Source organism: Giraffa tippelskirchi, chromosome 8 (genome assembly GCF_054371585.1).
Source record: "Giraffa tippelskirchi isolate mGirTip1 chromosome 8, T2T-mGirTip1v1.2.pri, whole genome shotgun sequence".
Lineage (NCBI taxonomy): Eukaryota > Metazoa > Chordata > Mammalia > Artiodactyla > Giraffidae > Giraffa > Giraffa tippelskirchi.
In genome coordinates this window covers 74,822,391-74,836,197 of record NC_137282.1, presented here as the reverse complement: position 1 = coordinate 74,836,197, position 13,807 = coordinate 74,822,391, and the positions used below count along the sequence as shown (strand labels likewise).

At 42.3% G+C, this 13,807-nt stretch overlaps 1 protein-coding gene and 1 long non-coding RNA gene across 2 annotated transcripts in view; one reads left to right on the top strand and one right to left on the bottom strand.

The window, feature by feature from the left end:
* CSMD1 (CUB and Sushi multiple domains 1) overlaps positions 1-13,807 on the top strand; it is a 1,578,457-nt gene that overhangs the window by 1,048,156 nt on the left and 516,494 nt on the right. Inside the window, exon 9 of the mRNA XM_081517452.1 lies at positions 539-660. Coding sequence (XP_081373578.1) covers positions 539-660 — 122 coding nt within the window. The remainder of the gene's footprint in view (positions 1-538; positions 661-13,807) is intronic.
* LOC145516626 (uncharacterized) lies at positions 9,751-12,916 on the bottom strand. Its single transcript, XR_014061568.1, has 2 exons — positions 11,408-12,916; positions 9,751-9,838 (listed from the first exon to the last, which is right to left on the bottom strand). It is a non-coding gene; the product is annotated as an uncharacterized LOC145516626 (long non-coding RNA).

Sequence of the window (13,807 nt, the reverse complement as noted above, 5' to 3'; positions counted from 1 at the left end):
TTATCAGACCCTCTCTGTAGGAGTCAGAATGGGGCCTGAAATGGATTAATTTGATTTGACATTGTCCAAGGTGCTGTTGTCAGGATTCCCTGGTGGCTCAGACGGTAAAGAGTCTGCCTGCAATGCAGGAGACCTGAGTTCAATCCCCGGGTAGGGAAAATCCCCTGGAGAAGGAAACAGCAACCCACTCCAGTATTGTTGCCTGGAAAAATCCCGTGGACAAAGGAGGCTGGTGGGCTACAGTCCATGGGATCACAGAGTCAGACATGACTGAGCGATTTCACTTCACTTTAAGGTGTTGTTGTCAGGTCATTCTGTGAAGGGTAATGCTTTGCAAAATATAATAAAGAGTTCCAGGTAAACATTGCAAGTACCAGGCAAAGGTTCTGAAGGCTGAGCAAAACCTAGTTGCCAATTTGATTTCACAGTTCTTTATCACAGTTGTGGGAGAGCTAACTTGAAGTTCCACGTGCATTTTGTGTCTTCACCACACAGATGCAATCCTGTAGAAAATAATGTCATCTCTGTGTATTTCTAGCAAGAACATGTGGATCGAATCTGCGGGGGCCCAGTGGCGTCATTACCTCTCCTAATTATCCGGTTCAGTACGAAGACAATGCTCACTGTGTGTGGGTCATCACTACGACAGATCCTGACAAGGTAAGACTCAGCTCCCCTCTGTACATCTGATGAGCTCAGCTCTCTACCTGGGCAACTGTTTGCTGTGAACGAGTGTCATGCACCCTTGCATCTTGTTTGAATTGAAAATCCGCTGCTGCATGATATGTCTGTCTATCCATCCACCTTTATTGGAAAGCCTATCAAGAATTCAGTTATAAAGTATTCTCAGTGTGCTTGCCTCCTACTGCTTCTGAAGGTTACATCTATGTTGTGGTTTTATTTCCAGTTTGATTGTCATATAACGATTGACATATAACATTGTTTTAGTGTAAGGTGTGCAACATAATGATTTGATAATGTATTTATATTGAAAACTGGTTACCGCAATGTTTAGTTAATATGTATCATCTTGTATGGTTAAAATATTTTTTCTTGTGATGAGAACTTTTAATCGCAGTAGCAGTCGATGGCCTCCGGGTGAAATGTAGAGAGTGAAAGAGGAGGATCCGTGGGCAGGTGGTTTTGGTTCTCTTAACACTGTGTACACCTGGCTTCCCCTTGCAGCAGGTGCTGCAAGAGGAGAGGAGGAGGAATCCAGAATGGCTTTGGGGTGGGTGGTGAAACCCTGACCAGAATGGGCACAAGGTCCAGCCTCCCGGGGCAGTCCCAGTGAACATCTGCTGTCCTTGCATAATTACTGAGGATAACACCCTTCTTTATTCTCCTAATCATTCCAGGTTGGAACAATTAGATTCTAAGTGCTCCCTACCTGGAAGCAGGGAAAGGGCCTCAGAAACCAGCCCTTTATGGGAAGAGAGAATGGGTTTGGCTCTGGGTCCAGTGAGAGTGCGGGGCTTGCTGTATCTCCAAATGCGAGTCCCTCATAGAGGTCAGCTCGGGATTCCCAGGTGTGTCCTTAGCTGCCGAAACCTGGGATGAGTGTGACATGGTGCAGAGAGACCAGAGAGCCAAACAGCATCCTGCTGGCAGCCTCACGTTTCTCTCAGGGCCAGTTGGAGGGTGTGCTGGGCTCCACTGTTATGAGTGATGGTGATCTTGCAAGCAGAAGTATCCATGTCAAGTTTTGAAATACTAAACTCTTGTATGGATGATGCCCTGGCATTTCAGCAGGAAAGCAGCAGCTCCAGATGACATCTTCAGGAAATGTGGTTAACTCCCTCCCAATAGTTTAAAATTCATTTGCATCCAGATTACATATGGATAATCATAAATATTTTTCTATATGAAAGATACCCCTATATATCTGTGTTTCCATTTCTTTTCTATTGTCAACTGAAAAAAGGCACAACCTGAAAGTAGGAGATTAGTGTCATTTGGAGGGCACACAGAGGATGTAGGGGCTTCCCTGGTGGCTCAGTGGTAAGGAAACCGCCTACAATGCGAGAGATGCAGGAGACGTGGATTCGATCCCTGAATCAGGAAGATCCCCTGGAGGAGGGAATGGCAACCCACTCCAGTATTCTTGCCTGGAGAATCTCACAGACAGAGGAGCCTGGGAGTCCAGCTTCTCTGACTGAGGAGACACGACTGAGTGACTAAGCACGCATGCACGCACGGAGGATGTACGCCCATGAGACAGGCTCTCAGATGACTGCGGGGGGCTGTTCAGGAGAGGTCAGGGAGGAACCAGGATATATAGCAGTTTTGGGGGAAAAGAGGTAGTCAAACATCAAAAGATTACTGTTAATAGAAGAAAAGCGGACATTTGAAGTTAGTGAATTTAGCTCTGTTCTATACATGGGAAGAAGCAGAGCCTGGACTCAAAGGAATCCCTGCTTTGATGTGCATCTTAACCTTCCAGGGCCAGTGTCCTGCTTTCCTCCACCTTGAGTGCCCCCATGGGGCAGAGGCTGGTGGCTTGATGGCCACAGCGTCCTTCATTTACTGACGTGGCAGGCGACATTCTCTGTCCCCACTCTATGTACTAGAATGACCGAAATCTCTATGCAGACAAAAGCAGCTTAGAGTTACTCTTGTCTAAACCCTTCACTCGACAACAAGGAAGCTGAGATCCAGGGAAGGTAAGATTTCAGAGCTGTTTACTCCTATTGCAGGATAGAAACATGCATGCTCTTTGCACAGCTGTGATAGCCTCTTCGTTAGCTTTCTTCCACCCAGAAGAAGAGTCATTTCTTTTGCAGTTATCTGTTCCATTATCACTTTGATGAGAACCACAAGGAAATGGAACAGTAGGTTATTCAGTGCGGTGATAGGATGCTCATGGCTGTAGATGATAGAAGAGCTGACTAAAAGCCAGGCGTTTTTAGGGAAATGTTGTTTCATGCAACGAAAGGACAGAGCCAGGGAGATTCCAGGTTTAATTCGGGAGCTGAGGGCTCTGGTGTGTGCCCTCTGCTCTGCTTTCTCTCTGAGCAGTGATCACATTCCCCTCAGGTCACAAGATGCTACCATATTGTCACGTTCAATGCTCAAGGAAGAAACACTCTATGCCTTCCTGAGAAATGGCAGGAATTGTCTAGAAACTTCTAGGTGCTCCCTCCTTAAGACTAACTGAGCTAGATACCCACGCTCAAGATACTGAGCAGCTGGAGGAACGAACCATCTGGAAGTCAGAGAAAGGGCTGGTGGTTGTTGGTGACGGGCCATGTCAGCCACACATAGACAAGCAAAAGGTCGAGGGAAGAGTCTTCAGTTATCACCAGATTCCTCTTTTGCTTTTGAAATGTTTCACATCCCATTATCTCCCTGTTCCACTGGACATCAGTGGGCTAACGTTAGTTAAAACTCATGAAATTTGTCCCTTGACGTTTTGAAGTTGATTTTAAAACCTGGCCAAGCTGCAAAATGACAAATAAAATAATGAATTTATGCAGTTTGGGTTTATGCATTTCTCTCATTATACAAGTTCACTTTTCTGTCTCATGTTTGTGTACACTTACATAGGTTTTTGTAAAGATGTCGTATATATTTTGTTGACTCTGAACACATAACAATACCAAGTTAAATTTCAGAAATTTTGTGCTGCACTGCTCCAGAAATTTCTTTACCTTCCTTCATTGATTTTGGTGAGATGCTCAGAGAACAAGCAAAGCTTCCGCATGGATAGGCTCACATGGATCCTAAGACAAGAGCACCACTCAGACACCTGAAAGCATCTCAATTAAGCAGAATTACCATCCAAATTAAGCAGCAGACATTGCCATTAAGCATAATTAGGCCTAATTTGATTCCTTGGGAGACAGTCCAAATAAGGGGGTTTCCTGATTAAGTTTGTGGTGATGAAGGTATATTACATTTTGAGCATAAGAGTAAAGAACAGTTATGTCAAGATTTCCAGACAACGGCTCTTGCTAGAACACTATCAGCATTCTAGACAAGAAGGGTTGCTATACCTCGATTTGTTGTTTGACATGCTTTGTAACTTTTAAGAAATAGGGTAGATTAGAAATCTAAAATCGATTTCCAAATTGATGAGTCAATGAGAGATGAGTTACTAAACTCCTCTCTTGTTGAAAGGTTAGCCCTGTCGTGATGACTTACACTCTTTCCTGGTCTTAGACCTGCTTTGACAATTATACAACCGTGTTTCATGTGTCAGTTTATACCAAGTGTTAACATAAAATGGCTCATACAGAGTAGTCATTGTGGGAAACTCGTTGTGTCTCTTAGTAAAGTATGTTGTAATTTATAAGATTGTGGAATGCCAAGTTAAATCCATTACATATGTTTGTTTATACATATAATTATCATCATGCATATTAAGTTAGGGTACATATTATATATAATGCATCTTTGTAGAATTATATGTATTAACATGTATTATATTAATATGCATATATTAGGAGAACGTGCTATGTAGGCAGAAAGTTTAAAAGAAATGGTTCCTCAAGAAGATTCACTTTAGGAGAGAAGTGGGTTTCTAAACAGTTGTATTGTTCTTGCTGAACTAGCCTAGCAGAAATTCAGTAAAAATTAACACAGTAATATGATATTTATTAATCCATTTTATTATAGATACATTCAACTATCCGTATTTTCCCAGATAAAACTCTTGAGGCTTCCTGTGATCACATCCTTAAGAAAGTGATCTGTGCTTAGTGAACCACAGATTATGAGAACTTTTAGCAAATGCTCTCAAACATTTATCACTGGGGTTTTCATTGAAAGGATTAAACGGGGAAGACAGCTTTCTTTAGAATCGTTTGATATATGGATATTGTGTGTGTATTTTTCTCAAATGCATTTGGCTGGCAAAATTTCAGTACCTAATTTTAGTTTGAGCTCTTCAGAGAGTAGTGTTTTTGTTGATGTTAAACTCAGGATTTAAGTGACTTAAGGCATTTGAACTTTGTCTTATGTGGTTCATCCATTGAACTTTGTGTTATGTGGTTCGTCCAGGCTGCTATAACAAAATATCACAGACTAGGTGTGTGATGCAGAAAACAGATGTTTAATGTCTAACAGCTTTGAGCCCCAGTGTTTCCTTACAGTGTTAACAGCTCCTGCTTCTGAAGGTTGTTGTGAAGAGTATAAAGTCAGTGTGAAGCGCCTGAACATAGTTTTCCAGATACTCCACAAATACCCACTTCCTCCACCTCCTCTCAGTTCCGCCTCCTCCTCCTCCTCTTTTCGTTATTACTAATGACTGCGTTCAACAAGACACAAATGGAACCTGAATGGCAGGTGATGGTCCCAGGGGCCAGGGCAGGGCACGAGGGAAGGACATCATACTGCCACTATGTTTTAGAGATCCTTCTGCCCACAGTCATGTGCACAGATCTGACCGTCACAAGATTGGAGGTGGGAAACCTCAGGACTTCATCTCAACTATGAGACAACAGGGACCTACATGGGGCTTTCCAGGTGCTGCTGGTGAAGAAGCCGGCTGCCAGTGCAGGAGATGCAAGAGTCATGGACCTGACCCCTGGTTCGGGAAGGTCCCCTGGAGAAGCAAATAGCAACGCACTCCAGTATTCTTGCCTGGAAAATCCCATGGACAGAGGAGCCTGGAGGGCTATAGTCCATGGGGTTGCAAAGAGTCAGACACAAATCAGCGACTGAGGGACCTAAATTGGAACAATGAACATCAGATTTGGAGAGAAGAAAATGGATTTGAGATATATTTAAGGGATGAGTAACTAGTCACAGCAATTTATACACCAATATTGCACCTAAATGAATAACTCAACATCTTAAGACAAATAAGAAAATTTGTTTTATGTTCACTGCTTGTAAGAAAATACAACTGTTCATCAATGCCCTTTTGGAGGCAAGAGTGTTCACTTCTTTTATTATTATTCAGTGGATTTTGTACATAATTTGAAGTAACAAATCCATACGGATACAGAAAGGGCATTCATCTGCATTCACAACATTTTAAGTGGTTTTGAAGTGGAATTTGAATAGATGTAGTTGAATGGATTTTCCTACCCCACTGAGGGCGCCACAGATCAGTGGAGAGCCAGAGACCAGAGCCAGGGTTGAATGTCACGCCGCATCGCAGCCTGTGTTTCCCTCACAGGTGCTGTCACGGGGTCTGTTTAACCGCCCCTCGCTTTTCTTATAGGTCACTGACCTCTGCCAGGAAAGCCGGTTCCCCGCCAGCTTCCCTTCGCTGCACCTTCGGCGAGGGGCCCTTGAATTCTTCTAGGTCATCATCATTCGACTTCTGTTAGGATCCATTGCTTGGTCCTTGTCGACTCGCCGAACATCCCGTCTCTGAACCAGCTCTTTTGTCACCAACGTCCCCCCGATCATCAGTTCAGTTCAGTTCAGTCGCTCAGTTGTGTCTGACTCTTTGCGATCCCATGAATTGCAGCATGCCAGGCCTCTCTGTCCATCACCAACTCCCGGAGTCTACCCAAACCCATGTCCATTGAGTCAGTAACTCCATCCAACCATCTCATCCTCTGTCGTCCCCTTCTCCTCCCGCCCCCAATCCTACCCAGCATTAGGGTCTTTTCCAATGAGTCAACCATTCACATGAGGTGGCCAAAGTATTGGAGTTTCAGCTTCAACATCAGACCTTCCAATGAACACCCAGGACTGATCTCTTTTAGGATGGATTGATTGGATCTCCTTGCAGTCCAAGGGACTCTCAAGAGTCTTCTCCAACACCACAGTTCAAAAGCATCAATTCTGCGGTGCTCAGCTTTCTTCACAGTCCAACTCTCACATCCATACATGACCACTGGAAAAACCATAGCCTTGACTAGACAGACCTTTGTTGGCAAAGTAATGTCTCTGCTTTTCAATATGCTATCTAGGTTGGCCATAACCTTCCTTCCAAGGAGTAAGCGTCTTTTAATTTCATGGTTGCAATCACCATCACCAGTGATTTTGGAGCCCAAAAAAATAAAGTCTGACACTGTTTCCACTGTTTCCCCATCTATTTCCCATGAAGTGATGGGACCAGATGCCATGATCTTAGTTTTCTGAATGTTGAGCTTTAAGCCAACTTTTTCACTCTCTTCTTTCACCTTCATCAAGAGGCTCTTTAGTTCTTCTTCACTTTCTGCCATAAGGGTGGTGTCATCCGCATATCTGAGGTTATTGGTATTTCTCCCGGCAATCTTGATTCCAGCCTGTGTTTCTTCCAGCCCAGCGTTTCTCATGATGTACTCTGCATATAAGTTAAATAAGCAGGGTGACAATATACAGCCTTAACGTACTCCTTTTCCTATTTGGAACCAGTTTTTTGTTCCATGTCCAGTTCTAACTGTTGCTTCCTGACCTGCATACAGGTTTCTCAAGAGACAGGTCAGATGGTCTGGTATTCCCAACTTTTTCAGAATTTTCCACAGTTTATTGTGATCCACACAGTCAAAGGCTTTGGCATAGTCAATAAAGCAGAACTGTTCACTATTTGCAACTCCGTCTGTGAACTGACTTGGGCTGCAGTGACTGTTTCCTTCTGAGGTCTCTGGACTTGCCCTTCTCAATATCCTGTCTTTTCTGTCACAGGCACACCTGCGCTCTCTTCATTTTGCTCAGCTCTGACTCAATGTCTCAAGTCAAGTGTACTAACCTTTATATCTCTTCTTGGCACTTAAAAGAAAATAGAAAACAAGGTGTGAGCTTTGGATTTGCTTGCAATTTTAAGCCAAACCTGAATTACACACACACACACGTACACACATACGTGTGTATAATACACTCACACACACATGATGGAAACAGCATTAGTAATGTGCAAACTATAGTTAAGAGGTGAAGAATGCCTGTGGAGATGTAGGCAAAGGCTTCGTGTGAGCAGCAGTAATTGTATTGAGTTGACCACAAAGTTCATTTAGGTTTTTCCATAAGTTTTTGCAGAAAAACTCTAACAAACTTTTGATTCTTGGTCCTAGGGACAGAAAGGTAGAGAAGGCTTGATATTTGTTCTTCTGTTTTCTGTAAATGGTGTGTGTGTGAGAGAGAGAGAGAGAGAGAGCACTTTGTGATAAGGTGAGACAGAAACACGGATTTTCTTGAGGCTCTGCGGTTCCCTGGTTATTTCTTCTGTGCCCAGCTAACTTTACGTACCTCAGAAGTGCTCAGCTTTCTTTCGTCTTTTCCTATGCGTCACCCACTCACACTTTTCATTTAAATGCATCTCCTTCTGCACCCTTTCTGCTTTTCAGTGCTCTTCTTATTTAAACACAACAGTAGTTATACAAGTAGCCAAAGAAGATCTGTTCGTTCAGCAAATCATTGAGCTTCACAGTCCTATAGATAGTTGAGAAGAGTTATGAACAATGAGGGCAGGTCTGCTCACATGGAGATACCACAACAGAAGGAAGGGCAGGAAACTCAGCCATGACCCAGCGCAGTGATATCTGTTCACCTGATGACCAGGAGCCTCGTGACGATGAAAGAGGATGAGGAAAGGATATTTGAAGAATATTTAGACATTTGTAAAATAAAAGAAAAGTTAAAACTTTCAGTAATGCTTGCCACCTGGACATAACCCAGACATATATTTTTGTTTTAATATATGGCCATGTGTTTTTCATGTACTCAGATCCTGATTTAGTAAAAACTGAGGTGACTCTCCAAAGACTTTTATGTCACCCTATTAGAAGACAAATGGAAAAGTGTTCACAAGTGTAACAGAAGAGGCTGTTTTTTACTTCTTTTTTTCACTATCTTAAATTGAAAAAGCTAACTAACCTTCATACTCCAAGCATTGCAACTGAAAGAAGAAATGGTCAAATTACCCAAAATAGAGGGGAAAAAAATCCCCGAGCAGAAATAGATTTGACAAGTTCATGACTAACTCAGAGCTAAAATTACACTTTATCTTATTTTTAAGAGTTTTGAAATTTTGTTTGCTTATCTCTTAATGGTACAAAACATCATGGTACATCTTGGGAAACTTGATTTGGATGAATAAGTTTTTATCTTTTGCAAGCAAGTCTCTCTCTAACATCTTTGAATTTCTAGTCTCTTGCATGGTGGATAGCATATAATGATGGCCATTTGATGCTGAATAAGTAGCTGTGGCAATGGACAGGCATGCATTGCTTTATATCACTAATGAGGCAGAGAAAATAGTGCCATAATTATTGTTTTTAAATAGATATAGTTATTTCCAAGCCACCAGTCTCACAAATCTATATGCTATTTAGGTCTTAAAAATGGCCAAATATAGTAAACAAAAATGTTTCATTATAAACAGAATATTATTCTCTTAGCAACATTTGTTGTATGTAACACAAAAGGTACATTTGTAGCTATTAAGCTTGGGTATGGGTAATACTTTGCAAGCAGTTGGCTTTCCCCATATTTTATTGCTTTCATTAAGCTGCTTTGTATTTTTGATGATGTCTGTTACCCAACTGTTCCCACCAATATGCAGACTTAAAAAGAGAATATTCCAGAGGTCTGGATAATATGTTCTGCTGTCTTTACTGTCCTCTAAGTGCTGCTTTGACATGTGTATTTGAAAGATTGTGTTAATGACTTGGGGATTGTTTTCATGGGTTTGCACTGAAGTGTGAAGCACTGACGGCTGTCAACACCTGGAGCTGGCCCCCTGAGGGTGATGGCATGTGGAGGAAGCCACGCCCAGTTACCCTCTGTTCATCTCTCAATGGACAGGTGCTGGGCAGTTGTACTCGGAACTGAATAAACCTGCCAGGTAGCAGAAGCTGAAGAAATCACACCTTTCTTTCAAAGTGCTCACAATGGAGAATGCAATTATTTTTATTAACAGCAGACATATCCAGCACCTGCTTCACTGGTTTGCGGTTTCCTGAAAAGCAAAGGAGGGACTTTGAATTTTTCTGTATATAATAGGAACATTTTGCTTTACTCACTTTACTAGAGGTGTGAACCAATTATATCATCTCACAGAATCCCTTCTAAATTCTAACATGACCAGCACTCTTACTTAAATTCTAACAAGTACTCTTAATTAAATATTTATTTTTTAAATTAGTTTATTTATCTATTTTTTAACTTTACAATGTTGTATTTGTTTTGCCATACATTGACATGTTTATAAAATCCATTTTGGGCATTTAAGATTCTGAATTGTCTCAATATCTGGTGCTGCTGGGTATTGTAAGGAGTCTTACATACAATGTATATGTGGAATAATACAGATTTTAAAATATCTAGAGTGTAACTTTGGTAGCTACATTCATATCTTAGGTGCTTTGTCCTTGAAAGTGAAAGTGTTAGTCGCTCAGTTGTGTCCCACTCATTGTGACCCCACAGACTGTAGTCCACCAGGCTCCTCTGTCCATGGGATTTCCCTGGCAAGAATACTGGAGTGAGTAGCTGTTCCCTTCTCCAGGGGATCTTCCCAACCCAGGAATCGAACCTCCATCTCATGCACTGTAGGCAGATTCTTTACCATCTGAGTCACCAGGCAAAGCATATAAATTTGTAACTTTCATGTGTTACATGCTTTGTCCTTGGCCTGGATTAAAATCACCAGTTTTAACATTCTCCCATTTAACACCAAAAAAACATGATCTATTTAAATACTTGCTTTACTATGACATCTGCCTGACTTGCAGAGTTCTGTATAGGTACAGTGTGATTAAAATGCTTAACTATTACACAGTTCATAGAAAAAATGTCTGGCATGTATATATAGATAATTAAATGAATAAAAATAAAGAGAAAATTCAAATTATTATTGGCACATATTTGAAAGAAAAAAAAAATTCTCACTTTGAATGAAAAGTTTCCACAAGCAAATGTATAAATACATACGTATTTTTTCATGTATATGTAAAACAAGTTTATCTTGATGTAGGATTAAAGTAAATGAGCTACAATTATGTACAATCTCCAGTGAAGCAGGCTTTTAATAAGTCCCTTCAGGTGTGGAATTTTCAAGGTGGAGCTCAGGTGTGCAACTCAAACCCTGAGGCACTGCCCCGCCCCTGCCTCCCAGAGCTCCGCCCCCAGCCCCACAAGGGGCGGGGCCTTGGGAGGACCGGCTGACTCCTCAGGGTGACATCGGCTGTGCTCTTCCAGGAGCACCCCAGGTCTGCCTGGCCGTGTCTGGGGGACAGAATGGAGACCACCTTGGAGCTCTGCCTTGGAGCTCTTCCCCAGTTCCATCACATGCTCCTGGACACCCAGTCCCGTGCCAACCCCAGTTAGCAGCACTCTTCAGGTTTTCCTCCAGCTGCTCTGAGTCATCTCCCTACCTTCTGCTGCAATCTGGCCCAGGTTGTATAAGCTGACCTGATATAGAAAAAATAATTGTGCCGTATGACAATAATGAGATCATTTTCAGGCTTTCTGTGTCAGTGTGTATCTTGAGTTTCCAGTAATTCCCTCCATCTCTCCTTGCAAAGCGTACCTCAGTTTCTCCCCACAGATAGCCCTCCCTGCCATGGGAAATCCCATCTCTGTTCTTAAATGTTAAGACAGAGTCAGTTCCTCCACCTATAGAAGCTCTCTGTCACTCTTTGTTCTAAGGTTCTTGCCATTCCTTTCAGGAATTCAGAACATGAGTTGATGAAATCATTTTTTCAAACACATGCCATAACATTTCCTTCCCAATCGAGACTTGGAATGCCATTGCCCCTGTGGACTCAGGAAGTGTGTGCCTGGGTCCGACAAGGATGCACCTCCAGTGTCTCAATAAAGTCTGGGATTTGCAGGGTGGGATGACCAGGGGGCCCAGGTCACTGCCAGCGTACTCGTATTTTTACCACGTCCAAGCTAGTTCTGCTCGCCACCAAACAGGCCAAAGAATCCGAGAGGTGAAGGATTAAGACAAGAAAGGGACTGTATTCAGGGAGCTGACTGACAGAGAACATGGCAGGCTAGCACCTCAAAATAACCATCTTGTCAGGGTCTGGATGCCAGGTTGTTTTGTAGCTGTTCAGTAGCTCACTTGTATCTGATTCTTTATGTCCCCATGGACTGCAGCCCTCCTGGCTTCCCTCTTCTTTACAATCTAGCTGAGCTTGCTCACACTCATGTCCATTGAGTCGGTGATGCCATCCAAATATCTTATCCTCTATCATCCCCTTCTCCACCTGGCTTCTATCTTTCCCAGCAGCAGGGTATTTTCCAGTGAGTCAGCATCAGGGTCTTTTTTCAGTGAGTCAGCTTCAGCATTAGTCCTTCCAATGAATATTCATGGTTAATTTCAGTTAGGATTGACTGGTTTGATCTCCTTACAGTCCAAGGGACTTTTTGCCATTGCCTTCTTTGAGACTGGAGTGAAAACTGACCTTTTCCAGTCCTGTGGCCACTACTGAGTTTTCTAAATTTGCTGGCATATTGAGTGCAGCACTTTAACAGCATCATCTTTTAGGATTTGAAACATATAATCATAAAGGGTTTGATTTAGGTCATACCTGAGTGGCCTAGTGGTTTCCCCTACTCTTTTCAATTTAAGTCTGAATTTTACAATAAGGATTTCATAATTTGAGCCACAGTTGGCACCTGATCTTGTTTTTGTTGACTGTATAGAGCTTTTCCAACTTCAGCTGCAAAGAATATGATTAATCTGATTTCGGTATTGACCAGCTGGTGATGTCCATGTGTAGAGTCGTCTCTTATTGGAAGAGGGTGTTTGCTATGACGAGTGCATTCTCTTGGCAAAACTCTTGCTAACTTTTGCCTTGCTTCATTTTGTACTCCAAGACCAAACTTGCTTGTTATTACAAGTATCTCTTGACTTCCTACTTTTGCATTCCAGTCCCCTATGATGAAAAGGGCATCTTTTCTTGATGGTAAGTCTAGAAGGTCTTGTAGGTCTTCATAAAATCATTCAACTTCAGCATCTTTGGCATTAGTGCTTGGGGCAGAGACTTGGATTACTGTGATATTGAATGGTTGCCTTGGAAACGAACTGAGACATTCTGTCCTTTTTGCATTTTGGATTCTTTTGTTGATTATGAGGACACCACTTCTTCTAAGGGATTCTTGCCCACAGTAGTAGATATAAGTGTCATCACATCCATTTTAGTTCACCAATTTCCTAAAATGCTTATCTTCACTCTTCCCACCTCCTGTTTGACGACTTCCAATGTACCTTAATTCATGGACCTAACATTCCAGGTTCCTACGCAGTATTGTTTTTTACATCATCAGTATTTACTTTCACCACCAGACACATCCACAACTGGGTGTTATGTCCACTGTGGCTCAGCCTTTTCATTGCTTCTGGCTCTATTTCTCTGTTCTTCTCCAGTAGCATATTGGGCACCTACTGGCCTGAGGAGTTCATCTCTCAGTATCATACCTTTCAACTTTTTCATATTGTTCATGAGGTTCTCAAGGCATGAATGCTGAAGTGGTTTGCCATTTCCTCCTCCAGTGGACCATGTTTTGCCAGAACTCTCCACCATGACCTGTCCATCTTGGGTGGCCCTCTTTTGTAGAGCCAAAGAGAAAGAAGCAAGGAGGAACTAAAGTCAAAAGGCAGAATAGAGAAGGAGAGGCAGTTGGGAAGTAAAGTGAAAGGGTCTTCAGTCTTACAAAACATCTCCAAAGGAATGGCCAGCCCTTTGAGGCCTTTGTGGGTGGGATGTTAATCTCTTCTATTCACAGGTGGGCAGGGACAAATTATCTCTCTATGAGCTGAAGAAAGACACTTTAGTTTATAGTCACGCAGAGGGGCAGGGTCCTCTGAGGCAAGCTCTGAAGTATAATTATAATACCAAAAGCCAGGAAAAGCAAGGCAAAGAAAGATTTTCCAATGTGGAGAAGGAACTGATTCCTTCTCTGCAGCAGTATCAACAGA